Here is an 18,292-nt window from a genome sequence, read left to right as displayed (position 1 = left end):
TGTGATAATATATATTGCATAATAAAAAAATTTATATATTATAAATTTATATTAATCTCTTGAGAAAGTAAGATGATAACAATTGGTAACAATATAAATTTTATTTCAATACTTATATTAATTATATCAATATTATAAAAAATGAAAAATTAGACAAAGTAATGAAAGCTTAATTTATTTAACATACTGCTTTTTCTATTTCGTCGATGTTGTTCTTCGCATGATATATTGCTACATCAATTGTTAACAATTTTTTGTTTTTTTGGTATATTTTTACACGATATCATTATGTCAACATAATTATATAATATTACATTGCATATTATAATATAATACAAGGAAAACAAAGCTTCCTCTATGAGTAAGCAATATTTTATATAAACAGTGATAAATAGAACTTAAGGAATAAGTAAGTCTGTTATCACTTTCGCTTCTTGTATCTCGCGGATGTTTTTCTTATCGCGAATCATCGTTAGCTCGCGTATCAGAGCCATCGCAGCCTCAACGCAATCATCAGTCTCCTCCACAAGAGATACATGTGGAAATTCGTCTTGCAGAAGGTGCAATATTATGTTCAGCTGATTGACAGATCTGCAATCGTATCGTTGATAATGTAAATCTACCATCCTACGTTTTATCACAAATTGCGATCCGAAGAAAGCGTAGTTCTACTCATCCATTACCTGGCGAAGATCTTGATATTCGCTTCGTCGACATCGATCGATTGTATCTCGACCAGACAGTACATCAGGGAGCCGTGTTCTTTCGCCAAGAAAACGTTGCCGCGAACCTTCGTAAAGATTTTCGCGGTCAAGAGACGATAGAGTTTGTCGCCGAACCCATTTTGATCATCTTGGTCATCTTGGTCGTCTTGGTCGTCTTGATCGTCTTGATCATCTTGCTCGTCTCTCGAGAACTGAACGTTAACGATCTTTTCTATGGTGGACGTGCTTTTCAGGGCTAATATCGCACCGTACTCGCTCTCATTTAAGAACTTTATACACGAACTATCGATCGTTTCGACAATGGAGAGCTGAATGGGTGGCACTGGGACTTGGAATTGTGTGTCATCGATCTCGTACGAGATTATACCCCAGCACTTGACGACAGGTTCCTGATCGAACATCGGTAGATCGAGCACCATTGTCGCCACGACAGGGTGGGACCTTCCGGGTTGGATCGACTTGATCTTTTTCGTATAGAAGAAACGTTCTTCTTTCAATTTCCAGAAGGTCGACTCGCCGAAAATCCCCTCGCCCCGCATAGGTAACACGTATGGATAATATCTGGGGTTGAGCAACGTGCTGCAAAGAAAACTTACATAACCGCATTCTACGCTATTAACAATCGCGTCTAAGAACTTCTTTTTTTCAACACACAGTTTTCAACTCGGTTTTTAGCTCGCATGTATATTAATAAAATATCTTTGTTGCTGCTTTTCTAAAGAATGTAAAGTTCGTAGTGCATAAATTATAGTTATAACAAATATTTATTATTTTCATAGAATTTAAATTTCACGCTCATCTAAATTTAATAATGTAAATAAGGATTTTGCGGCTTATTCTATTAAAAGTTTAATATTGACAATCCTCCAAATCATTATCTCGTTACAGAATGTAAAATATATTTAAATGATAACGATAAAAGAAGTTCGTTATTTCAGAAATTTTGATTTTAGCTCTCAGAAATTTTTATCCTGTGTCTAATTACATTACATATTTATGGTAATAAACTGTCTTTGCATCGTGATGTGATGTCATGATTTGTTGGGAGAAACTATTCTTGGGAAGGAGATATTTCGCGCTTTCTAGGGAGAAGTCAATATTGACGGCAAAAATAGGAAAGTTGTGTTGTGTCACTAACTAGATATTTCCAAAACTAAACATTGAAAAGTAAATCAGGAAAATGTCTTAGCTAAAATTCGTTGATGTGCCACATGATATAGATATGCCTCACTCTCTAAATCTGAATCAGTAAATAGTCACTGATATCAGTGTAAAGTATGCCTGATTCATGAAGTATGCCACTTTTCATGAATCAGGCATACTTTACACTGATATCAGTGATTATTCACTGATTCAGATTTAGAGAGCATTTAATGATAATAATGAATGACTTATTGTGCGCATGCATAAATCGTAGGATACTTCTATGTATATATTCAGTAATGCATTTAATGAAAACCCCTGATATTACGTAATGTTCGTAATGTATATTTGCATAGCATGAATGCAGATCGTTGCGAGCTAATCGAAGCGATAAACAGCTTGCATTTTTAATTCATTTTATTTGAATATCAATTCACGACAAACATGCTGACAATAAGAAAAAATGATAGAAGAAATGCGTCGTATTTAAACTGACAGATTTATTGTCCGAACAGTTTGACATATCGATACGAGAATAATCGAAGACGGACCACCATTGGTCCGTACCTTATAAAGAAGGAAAATACGCCATCTCAACTTTCGCCATTCAGACAATTCAACTAAATCTTTCTTTTTTCATTCGATTTACATTTTCTGCAAGATATATGGATTTAATTTTAACATTTCCTAATCGACACTATTACGTTATAATACTCCAAGTAGTATTATTATATTTAAAAAATTACAGACGGTTTTCCTCCCAAAAAAAGAAATCAGGTGACGCACAGATAACGCGGTTGCCAAGTTGGCGGATATGCACACGCGAATCGACCTTGAATGCAACGCCTACATTGACATTATCCATGCAAATCGACCCGCGAACAAAGATATTAATCGCGATGTTCCTGCAAAAGTATAATAACGCGATATCAACGGTGATGGAATAATTTTATTATGTAAATTGATGCGATTTATAGTGAACGCTGATATAATATGCAAAATTTACTTTCTTTCCTTCTTTTCTCTTTCTATCCTTCTATATGAAATCCAAATTGCGCGTAATATTTTATGTTCCTTTCTCTTGTTACACACATAATGCTTGCGTTTTAACAATATATCTAGAGCGAGTTAAAGCGCGAGAAATTGAAAATTAATTAATTAGAAAATTCTTCATATTAGATACATGTAAAAAATAAACGTTGATTGGCTAATAAACGTGAGAATATAAACAAGAAAGAAGTTTCTCCGATTTCATTATTTTTCATCGCAATCTTCTACGTACTCTAATCTACTTTTCAGCTCGTTGCTCTCTATAAATTGAAATATTGTATCGCGACAGAAGTTTGGTCGAAGAAATCTGCTGGCGACGTCTTGACGCAATCTGGTATAGCTATTTTCACCTCATCACCGCTGTTGAAGGAACCGCTAAAAATTTCTTCGAGTGAAAAATCAAGCGGAAGTCAGCGGATAAAGGAATTTCAAGTGCCACAACAATTCACTAGCGATGACGAAGTGAAGACAGCCGTAAAAGATCGCACCAAAACAGTATAAAATATATATTTTCTGACTAACGAATAAAAAAAATAAGATATCAACAACAATTGTTTCATTTAAAGTTAATCGGTACTTATTTTTCGGTAATTTCGTATTTTATTCTTCTCTTCTACATTTCAATACAAATTGAGATGCGAATAATAACAAACAACTCAGGTAGCCACGTTTCAGAAATGTTTTATAAGCGTTTTTCCGAAACGTTTTATAACCGATTTCTAGAAACGTTTCTAGAAATCTGTATGTTAACTGTAGAAACGTAAAAAAATACGTTTCTTAAATCATGGTTTCAAAAACATTTTTATTCAAACGTTTCTTAACGGTTCTTTACGGTTATGAAACTATGTATACGTTCAAAAAACGTATATGAAACTAATATGTGCTACCTGGGAAGTAAAATTGAATGTGATGTAGAAATATTAGCGTAAAAATATAATTCACATTATTTCTAATTATAAAATTAAATATTTGAAATTCATTCATAAAACTTATGTCCGAGAAAGATAGGAAAATGTTACATTGCATTCGTCAATTTTTCGCGGCGCAAGTTGCAATATCGAATCCGCAATTTGGAAACAGCGTCTGCAATTGACGATTGTACGGCGCGGTCGATACGTCGCGAATCACACGAGTTATCATTAGTAATTAAGTTTCAATTTCAATTGATCGATCCCCGACCGAGAAGGCGTTCACTTGCTCGCGGTGGCTCGCAAATCACGGCGCGTTTGCGCGAGAAACGTCCAGCGGCAAATCGACCCGCGAAAAAACCGACCAATGAACGGAAAGAGGCAAGCCGCAGGCCTGGCGTCGGGTATTTATACCCCGACATAAGATTAATATTTACTATTCTCATATTCACCTACCATTCACTTGCAAATGCATCTTTATCTTAGCCTCATTTTAATTTTACTACATCTTATTATTATGGAATTTAAACTGTTTTTATTCACGCATGAGATGCCAAGGAAAGCATATCTATGCACGTATAATCTATGTGTACTAAGATATAAATAAATTCTGTTGATTCGTATTCTTGTGTATATGTACGTATTCACTTCTACCGTACCCGTCAAGAACATGAAATTAATTTTAAACTTAAAAGAAACTTCTTTCTAGATATGGCTTCTCAACTTTAAGTTAGAAATATGTGTAGATTAATTTTCTAGAGTTCGTAACGGGATGGCCGGAGTACTTCGCGTGCTCCGATCTCTCGGCTAAGAAACATCGCGCATATCGCGAGAGGTACCCTACGAAACCCGGCCCTGGTGGGACGGGTCGGGCGGTAGCGTCGGAAACGCGAGCGTCGAGGCGCTCATGGAGCGAGCCGGTCGGTCGGCCTCAGTGATCTGCACGATGCCGCCGTGATCGTACGGCATCGTACTTTTCCTGGCGACACGCGGCACGCATCACGTGGCACCACACACCGCGTACGCGCTCCTGCCTCCTGCGGCGCGACCACGTCCGACGTCCCTCGCACCGACGCGCTGCACCGATCCAGGGGAGAAACGACGCCCGCCGACGACGCTCGCGCGCGACAACAAATGCGTCAGTGATCCCGCCGCCGGATATATGCCCGGAGAAGGTATACCCGCGATACACACGCGACGATCGACCTGGAGACGGAGGTCTCCCCGGTGGTATCGCGGTCTCCCGCCGCGCAGATCCCGGGATTAGAAAGGCCACCCGCTGACCCCGTGAACCCATGACACAGCTGTATCACGACTGTTTTTCTTGCGAGACCGATCGGCCGTCGTCAACCAGGAAGCGCTGTTTTTCGCGACAGCGTTAAAGAATACAAAGATACGCTAACGTAATGTCGAATCGCGTGCAGGGTCAACAATAATGTTAGACCAAAGTGAAAATTATCACGGACGACTCGCGATTGTTCTATGACAAACCTGGGATTCTAACGTATTCGTGATACGGTATTGCAGGGGAACTGCAAATTAACTTAATCTGACTGAAACCTCATGTTATTAATATCATGAAATTTTTTTCTTCTATCATTTATTATTGCTAGTGCCATAAATTAAAATCATAAAAAAATCAAGCAGTTAAACTATATAGTTCGAATTCATCGTTAGTAAAACTGAGCCCAAAGTTACCTTAAACGAACCATGATTCAACTGACTTATTTTGTTTCGGTTTTTAAAAAGGGGTGGAAGGGATCAAATTGTACCGATAATACGGATTAACTAACAATAAGTTATAGATCTTCTCACTATCTCTCTCTCTCTTTGTACAAGATAGACCTGCCCATAGTACAGACGCAGAAAAAGAAATGAACTAATCGAGTCAATGTTAATTGACGCAACCGGCCTACTTAAATTAAGGTCGAAATTAATTGACTTTAGAGAGAGTGAAATCTTATCTGCCATTTGATTCCTTTAACATGTTTCTCGCAGTTACTTGTCGTAGATTATGATTTCAAGGCTAGTTCTAATAAACCGATCCTTGAAAAAGAACAATTGCACAAGTAGTTTCCGACCATTTCTATAAAATCCATGCAACCGTACTTCCTTTTTTTATTATTCGATCTGTTGCCAGGTATTTACCAAGTCATAACATTCATGACTAATACAATTTGATTAACGATATTTTGTTCAGTCACCGCCTACGCACGAATCTTTTATGCGCAAATATTGTCTCTGATCTGATTTTACAAATACGCGTCGTAATCATTTACATTGAGTGAAGTCTCTGCTCTTTAATAATTTTAATAATGTCATTCGTCGCCATCTTATACTTTTTTTTTAAAGCAAAATTTATTAAGATTTATTGAGATTAATTGACAGTTAATTCTTTCTAAAAACATCAGCAGTTTTTCCATCTCAAATTACTTATCTTCCAAATCACTATCTTTTATTGACAAAATTTTAATCGGATGATAATAGGTTAATACTTGAGCCAACATCTGCCGCTGTCACATGCTTCAGCAGTAAGTTCTTATTCCGCGTACACAGTGCAAATGAAATCGTGAATTACAAATCAACGGTTCCATTCACGTCGAGATTCGAGATCAAAGATCGTTCCCTGTGGGAACGAACCGTGTCTCCCGTCATGGATCTCGCGGAAAACATAAGTTACATGCACACAGAATCGCCCCAGGCTTGTGTAATCTAATGCTGAAATCCTGAGTATGGATCCATTTCGCATTATGTTGCACGAAGATGGCCTATTCGCGAATAAGATAAATTCTGTTTATATTCGCACTAATGTTGCGTAAGGGAGTTATCGTTCTGACCGATGACTCTCCATTTCTTGTTATGTTGTACATATATTATTATCGACGTAATATATCTCATCATAAACACAATTATCCATTAAAAAAAAATTTATCCGACTGTTTAGTCAACTTGAATCAACTTTTTCATGATGACAGCGAAGCAGGAAAAGCACATTTTTCTGATTGCATCGAGTCCACAATAAAGAATAGAGTTACGTAAAGATTATGTGACCGCAGATGAATGGCACAATAGATTATCTGAACGGTATGAAACGGAAAGAAGTCATTTTTGCTTTAAAAACTGACCGATTGATACCGATAATTATGATATTGCAACATCAACGTAGCAAACAAGTTTATTATACATAAAATAGGTGTAAAAAGTACTATTAGAAACAATTATACTAAAATATTCTAATAATAATTAGCGCTCTTTACGATTTAAAATTATTAAAGAGCAGTCGCGATTATCTCAATAAATCACCATTTTCTATCAGTTATTTATCAAAATAGCAATTTTGTCAAAATTCGGTAAAAAAGCAACATCTACAACCTCTCATGCTTTATAGTATATTACACAAATACTGGTACTATAAACTATTGCCGAAACAAGCGCTTATTTTATAAAGCCTGATGGAATTCGATCGTACGTACTTTTTACGCAACGCTTTCCGCGAAAATGTACGCCCTACTAAATCCTTTTCGCAACTGTGCAATTTTTCTTTTCGGCTCTTTTTACCCGTCAAGCGCAACGCGAGCGATATATCAACACGAAACTTGTTTCATGAAAAGCGAGATTTATGTAGCCTACATTTCGCTTTATTCGATAATTACACATCCCCCTGCGATTACCCTTCTAACGAAAGACTTTGTTTCATAAAACGCCAGCAATATAATTACATTTAATTGCAAAGATAATTACGACGGGTATCGAGAACTGCTTTTTCATTATCACTCAATGTGTTATTTTTAAAATCTTTTCCTCCTTATTGCTCAGATTATCCTTGATACGTTTATATTGCGCATGAAATATCTCGAACTTTTCCTTCTAACAAACAATGACTAATCCAATGTTCCTACATATCATAATATTATGAATTGTGATACTTCGTTATAACGGTTCACGTAACCCGACGGATAGAACACAATGGACAAATCCCGACGAATCTGCGAATTCCATTCGACGCGCAATCAGACACAGGATTGTGCTAACAGCAACGTCGAGAAAGTCAAACAGCGAATGGGATCATCCACGCTGACATTACCGCCGGCATACTGACCGTGAGAATTTCTGCAGCGCGCGAATGCTTATCACGTGGATGCGGTCACATTTCCGCGACTCCACGGTTGCTCGGCGCGCGATTACTCGCGATCTCGATATACGACGAACGCATACCGGTCCCGGGAAATGCGAAACTGATTACCCATTCCATCGGGCTGGCGCGCCTCCTTCTCACGCCGTCTGTGGCATTCTGCGAATAAACGAAGTGTTTATTCCTCCTCTTATGCCTCCTATAATTCTCTTCACCGGTCTAATTATTGTATCGTCTGAATCATCGACTTGAGTATTCTTGAGACATTACGCGTGTCTTGATTCGATGTCTTTATATACGAGCTGCTACCCAGGTAGCACATACACGTTTCAGAAATGTTTTATAAGCGTTTTTCCGAAACGTTTTATAACCGATTTCTAGAAACGTTTCTCATGAGTAAAAATGTCCATTCGAAAAACGTTCGATGGAACGTTTCTTTTCCGATAAAATAACTCTATTTGTTAAATATAGGACAACTAACATTTTTTGCTGCGAGAGCTAATTAATTTTGCTATTATTGCAAAATTAATTAGCTCTCGCAGCAAAAAATGTTAGTTGTCCGTATAGTAGCAAATCCTTTTTTTCCGTGTGTTTCAAAAAAGGCTATTAACCCTTAAATGCCACACCTCTCAAAAATCTCGTAAATGACACATGGGGTCTGAAAGACCCCAGCATGAAAAATGTCTCCTTACTTATTGATTTTTTGATATTTAGTTATGAAAATTATTTTCAATGTTGTTCAAGGCTTAGAAAAGAGAATAAAATGCTTATATTGTTAAAATTTCAATTTCAACATAGTATAAAAAATTAAAATCGCCAACAGTTAAAATATTGGCTCCAAAATCAAAAAAATAAAAAATAATAAATAAATAAATATGAGCTCCATTTTTGGCGGGAACATTTGAAAATATATCATTGTAAAGGGTCTGGGGTCCGCTGAACCCCGGGTGGCATTTAAGGGTTAAAGCTATTATATATATAGATAAAGCAAATTATAATTTTGTAAGAAAAAATTTAACAAATATTAGGTATTTTTGTTAACTGTAGAAACGTAAAAAATACGTTTCTTAAATCATGGTTTCAAAAACATTTTTATTCAAACGTTTCGTAACGGTTCTTTACGGTTATGAAACTATGTATACGTTCAAAAAACGTATATGAAACTAATATGTGCTACCTGGGTAGATATTGCAAAACTACAGAGTACCACAGAAAATACTTGTGTATTTGAGAAAAGTAATTTAATGGTTTTTTTTTTACCGAATACAAATATTGCAAAGTTTATGTTTAGCTGATTAAAATACTGATGTGTGGAACAAACATTTAACTCGTCGCAGGTGCGTTCTCCCACAGTTGTCTTTCCACGTGGGCGTTAGGGCGAAATGTACGTCGATATAACGGAGAATTACTAACGAAAATTCTAAAAGAAGATTACAATTGATCGAACTATCAAATCGACCGGGTCAGATACCAGGATGCGTCGCGCGAGGATGTAATAGTATATTTGTCATCATCGCGCTACATTTCCTCGTCAAAGCGGAACACGCGTACACGATACCTGCGAAAAAATCGCACGAACTTTAAATTTTATCGTCTCTACCTCGTCATAAAATAAAGATTATTTACATTTTACACTGCCGAATTTTAAACGGTTGCTCCGCTAAAACAAGCATAACGTTCCGTTCATCAGACGCGAGAGTTACAAATTGCGGAGTGCTGAACGCTAAATAATTTCTGATCGGAGCATAATACCTGAGCTGAAATACCCTAACACGTTTACGTCCGCATTCACGGAAACGGCTCGTTTATCACCCAATCTCGAACGTCCTCGTTAACGAGATTCCAAGTGTCGGTGTCGCAAGCGATCGACAGACAATGCAATTAACGTAATGACCCGGAGACTCGCGAATCGCCAATTAATTACGACGATTTATTACTTGGGAAACGCCGTATGATAAACGCTCTGAACGTATTTCAGTCCGATATGAGTACAGACGGAAACACGTTCTCCGGGAGAAGATGACCCCACGTCGTCGCGTCTTGGCAGTAATTCGCCGTGCTATTTTTGCCGCTGGTGTCCTGGCGCTTATCGTCCTGATACTGTCGGGCCAGGATGGCACCAACACCCTACAGCACGGGAATTCGCTGGAGGTGAGTTATCTCTCGCAGAAGTTTTATTTATATTTCGCGGATCTTTAGTATCCGAAAAATGCGCTGCATTGTTTCGGATAATTCGAGGATAATTTGTGGAATTCGAAAGCCAAATGTTTATCAGTGTAGATCATTTAATATTAGCATGATATTTCATTAGCGTTCTAGTTTCAATATAGCATTCTCCAGAGTCAAAATTAAGGTCTCGTAATCTATATATAATTGCCATGAACTCCCGCCCATTTTCAACGTTATACCAGGAAAATCGCAAATATTGATTAATGTATAATCTAAATTTTCATTACTTTCGATCATTTCGCGCTGGGTTCCATTTCCGAGAGCTATCACTTAACCAAACATTTATCTCTATTAAACGTGCTATAAATGTGCTATTTCAAGAAGACACGTTACACATTCCTGACGCATAACAGAACATAACAGAAGTTCGTATTAAAAAAAAGAGTTAATTTTGAGGAAACGCAGAGTTCTGTACCTACCGGCATCCCCGATTCCTGGGAGACCGAAAACGTTTGCCTTACGTAAAGCACAACGACCATAGATTGGCACATTTCCAGGCGCAATGCGGTACGTGGATCAGTGCCCGCCTAAAACCCATTTAAATGTCCGGAAAGGTAGTCAAAATTGCTTCTAAATAATCATTTCACGATTGTCAGGAACGAATACCCATTAAATCTTTTGACATGAGATTTATCAAACAATTATAAATGCACACGTACGTTTCAATAGAAATACATATGTTATCGATTTGAATATGTTATTAATATAAGCTCTTCAATATCAAATAAATTTCGGTTGTTCTCAGAGAAAAAGAAAAATACGTTGCTAAGAAGAAAATTTTATAAAAAGTAAAGAGAAGTTTATCGACGTAAAATATAAAAAATTTTGAGCAACAAAAAATTTTTATAGTTTTGAGATTTTGTATAACTGTATACCTAGTCTGAAAATTTTCGCACAATATCATACAATACTTTTACAAATAATCAACCTAAATTTTTTCAATGAGCGTTTTTCATTAACGATACGTGACGACAAATAGATCAGATAAAAGAAGAAACATGTATAAAGCCGAAAGAAAGCATTACATTTCACAGAATCGGCGAGATTATCCGATTCAGATAACGCCGAAAAAGGTTTCTACATGTCGGAGCATTCGCATGATAAGTTACGGTCATCACACACGCGTGACAGTCCATATTTTTGCTACAAAGTCTCAGGCGCATAAACCGGAAAGGCACACGTTGGAAAAAATTAATATTGACAAAACTGCGAGATGAAAACTTGTATTGCATAGAATAAAAACGACGTGTAATTGTCTTTATTAACAAAGTTACTCTCTCTCTTGCGGAGCAATAAAAATTGAATCAGAGCGTAGAATACAACGTTTCACAATCAGAGATGTAAAAACTCGAATGTGGATTAAAGTTTGTCAGGAATAAAACAGTAATAGAGATAGAAGCCAACGATAACTAGAAGCGAAAATACAATTTTAATTCCAGCACCACCTAAATAAGAGAGACACTTTTATCCAAAAGACATTAATTACTTATTACACTTTAATGCGCCGAGTAAAAACGTAATAATGGCCAAAAATAACGGAGAAAAAAATGCGACCGTAGCGGTTGTTATACAATCACGAAATAAAGGAAACGTGTTGTAAGGAAGACTCGAGAATCCGCTATTTCTCGTACAACAGTACTTAAGTCGCGACAGGGAGAATATCTAATTGCAGGAAAGCTACCTAACCGGAATCTGTCTTATCTGCTGAATAACAAACGGTACCTACTTAACGTAAATAATGCAGAAACACGGCAGGAAAATAACGGCGGTGTGCCGCCCTAACGCCTCGCAGGTGGCACGTGTATGCACGATGCGCCAGTGCAGAAACGTGCGCGATGCGCCACCACCCTCCGTGGCCCACATTCGTCGTCGCCGCACAAGGCGCGTTCCACATCGAAATCAATAAGCGGAAGCCGGTAGTTCTGCATTCGGTTTTGCCAGCTTGCCGCGCTACAATGCCGATATCGATGCCGGCTTTTCCGCGCCGTACGATGCGACGTACGACTTCGCCGGAGTCGAGGGAAGAAATCAGTTTTTACGTTTCTCGGCTTGGCTTTTAGGTCACTCTCTACGGAGTTTCGGCACGACCGCAATCAGTTTGTAGCAATCTAAATTACTGATCCTTTACAATCCCGTGGGGGGGGGGGGGCTGACGTAAGATACTTTACTCTGTAATTACCGGATTACTGAAAGATTTCTAATTTGTACCGCTTGTAACGGGAAAATTGTGTCTTTTGGCAGAAATTGTTATGTGAATGGGCGTCACGAAATAAAACATTGATAAGAGGATGACGCAAATCAAAGGATATATATATAGTTTCTGAGCATCTCGGAAGCCAATTTCCCAAAAATACAGATGATTCATGAAATCGCAGAAACGTCTTACCATCTTATTTGTGCGACACGGTTCACTAAATAGTATCTCTCTCTCTCTCTCTCAATATAGTACACAAAATTGCCTCTTGCAGCCCGTTCTGCACACATGTTATTTGTTACGTGTACACATGTACTTATCGCTTGTAAACATATATCATGTTTAGCTACGGGTAGCACTTAAACTAGCTCCTATTAATTAACTATTAGTTCAGAAAATCATACCATAATTACTTTCCTTGATAAATTAAACATACTAAGCGCTTTATTATGTTGAAAGCAATGTGAGAAATATGGTACTTTAAAAAAGAGAGATGCGCTCATAAGTGACATGATCTCCAATTTAAATGCAAATATACCGTACGTTCATCAAGACCGCATTCGGTGCATTCGACGCAACGCGGTGCAGTAAACGTATAGCCACGTGTTTAAATTCTAATTGCAGAAATTAGGAAATTGAATTAACCTTACGAGTCGCGGAGAAGGTCAATATACATGTCGCGATCGTAGTCTTGACGGGAAGATTCGCATTGCGATTCGCGTACATGGACTCTTCGAACTCAATCGATGACCCGGCTCTCATAACTTTTCGCATGTGCGCAATTCTAACCGCGTGGTTACCGCTATAGTTATCTCTCATTATCTGATAATTACCTGCGTCCTCGCTATCTCGTAATTACCTGTATTATTATAATCGAGTGCTGTTAAGTCTATATCGATCGCGAGGGGATTGCATTTATTCATAATTCCATTCGACGCGCGTTATAAGCAAATCTTTTTTTCCAATTTCTATTAAGCGGATAATGCGATAATTAGACGTATGCATAAACGAGGCTACTCGTCATAAATGATAATACAGAGAATAATAACTGGGAGAGTATAATAATAATGACTAAATTGTCATGCATAAAGCGTGCGCTCGTGTACTCGTATTTCTCATTTCTGTCAATTGTCAGCAAAGACGTTATAAAGATTGAGTGAGATAATCGAGCAAGTAAGCTTCGATACATTTCGTATCTTACATGATACACTTATATCGTAACTCTTACGTCAGTGTCCAATTCATAATTCAGTAGCACCGGCTCATTTTATAGTTCATTGGAGTAGTCTCCGGTATAACCGCCCACTAACTATTAATTTAGGCCAAGTTAACGATAAATGACAGTAGTAGCATTTCTCGACACTCCGTAATTTTAAAGCATCTTAATTTAATGACGCGATCAAGGCGACATCATTAAACGAACGGCAGAATAAGCTGTTGCGTAATATAGGGTATCGATTTACGTCTTTTCTAACAAATTAGTCTTGCCTTACAAATCGAGGACTCAATACATTTTGGCAGGACGCGAATCTGACGCCGGAGGAGAAAATATTGGAGCAGATTACGACGGCGGAAACTGAGCAACGTCTAACAGCCAGGCGGAAATTTCTGGCGGAAAAATGTGCCGAGGAGGGTCTCGATCGTCCTGGCAACGACTCGCTTCACAGGCCGAACGCCTGGGAGTTCCTTGTAAATAGAGAATATCACCTTATATGGTGCAATGTTTTCAAAGCAGCATCCACATCATGGATGTATAACTTTAATTTACTTGCGGGGTAAGTCCCATCGTCGTTTACGTAATTAAACTTCCTCGCGGAAACGATGAAAACGAACACGACGGAGATAAAATATATATACCGTGTAATTTACTGCTGCAGATTGCAAGATACAATTGTAAAAAAAGATAATTCTGCAGATAAATATTTAATTATTTTAATTACCCGGACTCGTGTGAAGACTCTCTATATTTCTCTTATTTCTTAACATCGTCAATTTGCTAAAATACTAACTGAATTACTGAACAGCAGAGCCGATTATAATTGATCGTCATTGATAATCATGAATGACATGATGAATCATCAATGAATAATCGTTATTGCGCTAACTTTGCAGATACAGCCCGCAATTTCTGAAGGCCTCCAAAGCAGTGCCGGTCTGGCTAGCCAGGCAGAGGTATCCTAGGCATAGCGCGGAAGAGCTGGCTAAATATCTAAACGACAGCATCAGTTTGCTGATAGTGCGGCATCCCTTCGAGAGATTGATCAGCGCTTATCGAGATAAACTGGAGCACAGCCTGCCGCACACATTTCACAGCAACCTCGGTGCACACATAGTTTGGCATTACAGGGCAAAGGTAATCGTCTTTCGACGATTTTTACAAATAATAACCATTCAGATTCACGCCAGATAAGTTGCTTCCAATTCTTCTCCAACCAGAATCGCGGATTTAGCGAAATTATGGGAATGGAAATATATAGAAAAACGCAGATCAATAAAAAAGATACTTGAAAAGATTCGTTGAAAATTTTGGAATCAACTTTTCCTGCGCAACCGTACAAATTTATTTTCAAATTCAAATTAATGATTTCGATCGATAAAATCATTCATGTCGCGCACAAAATTTTAAAATAAATCTTTCGTAAAATACAGGATTCGAAGACGAATACAAGGCAAGGTCCTAGATATCCGCTCTTCGAGGAATTTGTGCGATGGCTGTTATGCCAAAGGAGGGCGGGGAACGATCTCGACATGCATTGGACACCAGTTGTGAACTTCTGTACACCCTGCCAAGTGCGATTCGACGTGATAGCTAAATTCGAGACGCTGCATGTAAGTAAATTTAATTAATCGGGTTCCTTGACTCCATCGACATAAGAGCCGACGATAGACGAGCAATTTTCGATTATGTTCATGTGTTGTAAGAAAATATCCCCAATTTGTAGAATATTAAACGAGATAGATGTATTTCGTTGAATCGAGAGAATCGTTTTAAAACTGTCTCTTTTTTGTTAAAGGACGACCAAGACTATCTCATAAAGCAAGCTCATGTGGGGCACATCATCAAACCCGAGTGGAAAAATCCTACTAAGGGCGTCCAAACGAAAGATGTTATAAAACATTATTTTACGCAATTATCCAAAACACAGATTGACGAGCTCTACGAAATGTTCAGGTATGTTCGCGGAAACATACGATTTCAGTCGTAAAATTTACATACGTAATTTCGCGTACGATAGAAGATATAATAGTGTATAAATAATTATGTAAAATTATCTTATCTTTACGATTCGCAGGTATGACTTCGTGCTCTTCGATTATTCACCCGAAGAGTACTTAGCGTTTGGTAGGGATGAAATCACTACGCTAACGTGTAAGAAGTGATTGGCATTTCTCCTGGCATTTCGTCTATGCTTAAAATGTGTGAGACCGTACGTGAAATGGAACGAGGCACGCGACACACAACGAAATCGTAGGTAGCGCTTAAACGAATTTGGAGGGATAAGAAGTGTGACACTCGAATATGTATATAGTGACGATCAACGCATTTCTTATATGGGACTTCAAAAGGATGGAAGGATATGTCCTGGTTTTGTAATTTACACGTAAACTGCGTTGTCATATTGAACATTTTGATAGTGCATATGTTAAAGTTTATCGAATTGTTATACTGAGATTAGGGAATATAGATCTCAATGAAAATTTACGATAAATAAGGACGATGCAAACGTTTTGCAAATATGAACTTGCAGTTCGTTGCTTGCGTACTTAAATTGTTAAGATAAACTAAATTTTTACAAATTCAAAATTTTCGATCTCTCAATTATCTTCCGTTTTAATGGCGTATGATATAGATTGAGTTAGGTTCCATTAGTAATAAAAGTTGCTGAAGCCTTTAAATAGAAATGCAATAAGATTAAGAAAAGTCTAGATAGATTGAAAGAATTTTAGTACGTGACACGCGACATTGAAGAGAATTTGTGATAGTCTCAGTTTTGCATAAAGCAACAAGAATATCTAATTACGCCACCGAGTTGTCCGCGACAACTGCACAATAATCTTTGTAAGCATAAATGTAGTACCACTGTAACGATGGTAATAGTACTGCCTCAAGGAAACATGGTGCAAAATATTAAGGTAACTAACTTATCACATAACATCACTTTAAGATGCAAACATTTTGTAGAATTACGTTGTTTCGAGAAATAATAAAAAACGTATATTTCTGAGTCAAAAACATTTGAGTCAATCAACAGCAACATTTGCGTACGTTTCACTACAGTAGAAATTAATTAAAATAATTGGATACTCAAGGTTCAAGTCTCAAATGAAATATTTGTCTGCGTGATCGCTCAACGATTGAATTTGAATGACGCAAAAATATCTCGGCGTTACGGATTTCTATACTCGCAAAGTAAAACACATTGTTGAATAAAGATCATTTGTACGATATTCTGTGTGTAGATATTTTTTATCGGTCTCCTACAAATTTGCAGCTATAAAATATGCATTTCTAATTCAATAATTTCCCTGATTGTGTCGCCTTCATTGTATCAGACATTAGACCGCATATGACAATTGACAAATGACTCACCAACAGGATCTGTTGAACAGTTCTACTCCAATAATCCATTTATCCTGAAGTACGCATTGCCACTGCGATATTAGCTCCAAAATATTTTCTGTGCTGCTAGCCCTGCTGCGTTTCTGTTTCTTTGCCACAGGTACTCCTTCAGCAGTGTACAACTGTAACATCAAAAATATATTATAATATCATACTTGAATATTTCACATATCACTAGTTAATGGACAATATATTGTGATACTCATTATTATATTGAATGCGACAGATTAATTTTCAAGTGAAACTTTTGCAGAAATGAAGACGAAGGAAAAACGCACAATTTTCTACATCTATAAAGGACCTTCTCTGGTCCTTCTTTCTGTTCTGAATGGAAAAAGCCCTTCTGGGGCCTCCCTTGAAGGGATTCAAATTAGTAAAAAATTTTTTAATATCTTCGGATAGGGAAAACTATTCAGATAGGGATTTGAATTATTATTTCTCGCAAAAATCAAGCGTTTTATTTTCAACTCGAGAGATTCCGAAAACGTAGTTTGCCGATAATGCTCCAAATCGAGAATGCTTGAACGATTACGCGAGAGGCTGTCGTAAAGCGTTGCCGTCCAGCTCCGGAAAGATAGAAGTTACGCGAAGAAACGAACACTCATGTTTATTGTACGTGCAAGTAAAATCGCGCGATTACCTCGCTGTCCGAGTCCGAGCTCGCGTCCTCCCCGTGAAGCGCGCGCCACTCCAGGGCGTTCAAAACGTGCGCGGTGATCGCCTTCGTCTCGGCGATCTCGCTCGCCGCGACGTCGATCCTGTTCTGGACGTCGGCGAGCTGCTTCAGCAGGTGCTCCTCGACGGGATTGACCGGCGCGGTCCGCGCCGGCGACGACGCCTCCTCGTCGCTGATAGCGAACATGTCCTCGTCACCGGACTCCATTGTTCGCGATTAACGTCGATTATGCGTACCTCCGTTTCCAGACGATAACTTCCCGAGTTTCTACTCCGTGCGAAAATCACGAGAACAGGCTAGCCGACGCACGCGAGCAAACTGGACTCTGGAGCGATCAGCGAACGAGCGAAAACTGGCGGGCGGCCGCCGGCCGGCGGGCTCTCGTCGTTGCGAAAATTTCAAACTTGAGATCAGATCCGCGCAGGGCAGCCAACGTGATAGAACTCGACCTCGACAGTCTCGATACCCTCGATACCGACGGCAGATCGCGCGAATCGAGCCGGTAATGTCGGTAACGTCTGCGCTCTACGATTACCACCTCGGGCTCCACCTGACCCACCTGATCTGACAATTCGCGAGGGTTTGCTATTTGCTTACGGTCGCGAATCTTCGAT

The 18,292-nt window shown here is 38.4% G+C and overlaps 2 protein-coding genes across 2 annotated transcripts; one reads left to right on the top strand and one right to left on the bottom strand.

Annotated features, from left to right (window-relative positions):
• Positions 1 to 82: 82 nt before the first annotated feature.
• On the bottom strand, positions 83 to 18,204 carry LOC139769546 (uncharacterized). The gene is made up of 4 exons (XM_071700694.1): positions 17,643 to 18,204; positions 16,973 to 17,124; positions 684 to 1,304; positions 83 to 591 (listed from the first exon to the last, which is right to left on the bottom strand). The coding sequence occupies exons 1-4, from the start codon at positions 17,883 to 17,885 to the stop codon at positions 399 to 401; spliced, it is 1,209 nt and encodes a 402-aa protein (XP_071556795.1). The 5' UTR covers positions 17,886 to 18,204; the 3' UTR covers positions 83 to 398.
• On the top strand, positions 4,837 to 16,830 carry LOC139769548 (carbohydrate sulfotransferase 11). The gene is made up of 7 exons (XM_071700697.1): positions 4,837 to 5,001; positions 9,937 to 10,109; positions 13,903 to 14,156; positions 14,494 to 14,734; positions 15,031 to 15,210; positions 15,396 to 15,553; positions 15,675 to 16,830. The coding sequence occupies exons 1-7, from the start codon at positions 4,989 to 4,991 to the stop codon at positions 15,760 to 15,762; spliced, it is 1,107 nt and encodes a 368-aa protein (XP_071556798.1). The 5' UTR covers positions 4,837 to 4,988; the 3' UTR covers positions 15,763 to 16,830.
• Positions 18,205 to 18,292: the final 88 nt, after the last annotated feature.

This window comes from Temnothorax nylanderi, unplaced genomic scaffold, assembly GCF_030848795.1.
Source record: "Temnothorax nylanderi isolate EJ_2023f unplaced genomic scaffold, tnyl_v1.0 TNYL_tig0023_pilon, whole genome shotgun sequence".
NCBI classification, from domain to species: domain Eukaryota; kingdom Metazoa; phylum Arthropoda; class Insecta; order Hymenoptera; family Formicidae; genus Temnothorax; species Temnothorax nylanderi.
Note: the sequence above shows the minus strand (reverse complement) of the source record. Positions and strands in the feature narration are given on the sequence as shown.

Bases quoted from the DNA above. Each gene is read 5' to 3' on its own strand.
- LOC139769548 (XM_071700697.1), top strand. The intron at 10,110-13,902 runs GTGAGTTATCTC...ACATTTTGGCAG, and splicing joins AGCACGGGAATTCGCTGGAG to GACGCGAATCTGACGCCGGA. The intron at 14,157-14,493 runs GTAAGTCCCATC...CTAACTTTGCAG, and splicing joins AACTTTAATTTACTTGCGGG to ATACAGCCCGCAATTTCTGA.
- LOC139769546 (XM_071700694.1), bottom strand. From the start codon at position 17,885: ATGGAGTCCGGTGACGAGGACATGTTCGCTATCAGCGACGAGGAGGCG. The intron at 17,125-17,642 runs GTAATCGCGCGA...TTGATGTTACAG, and splicing joins GCTCGGACTCGGACAGCGAG to TTGTACACTGCTGAAGGAGT. The intron at 592-683 runs GTAATGGATGAG...ATACGATTGCAG, and splicing joins AATATCAAGATCTTCGCCAG to ATCTGTCAATCAGCTGAACA.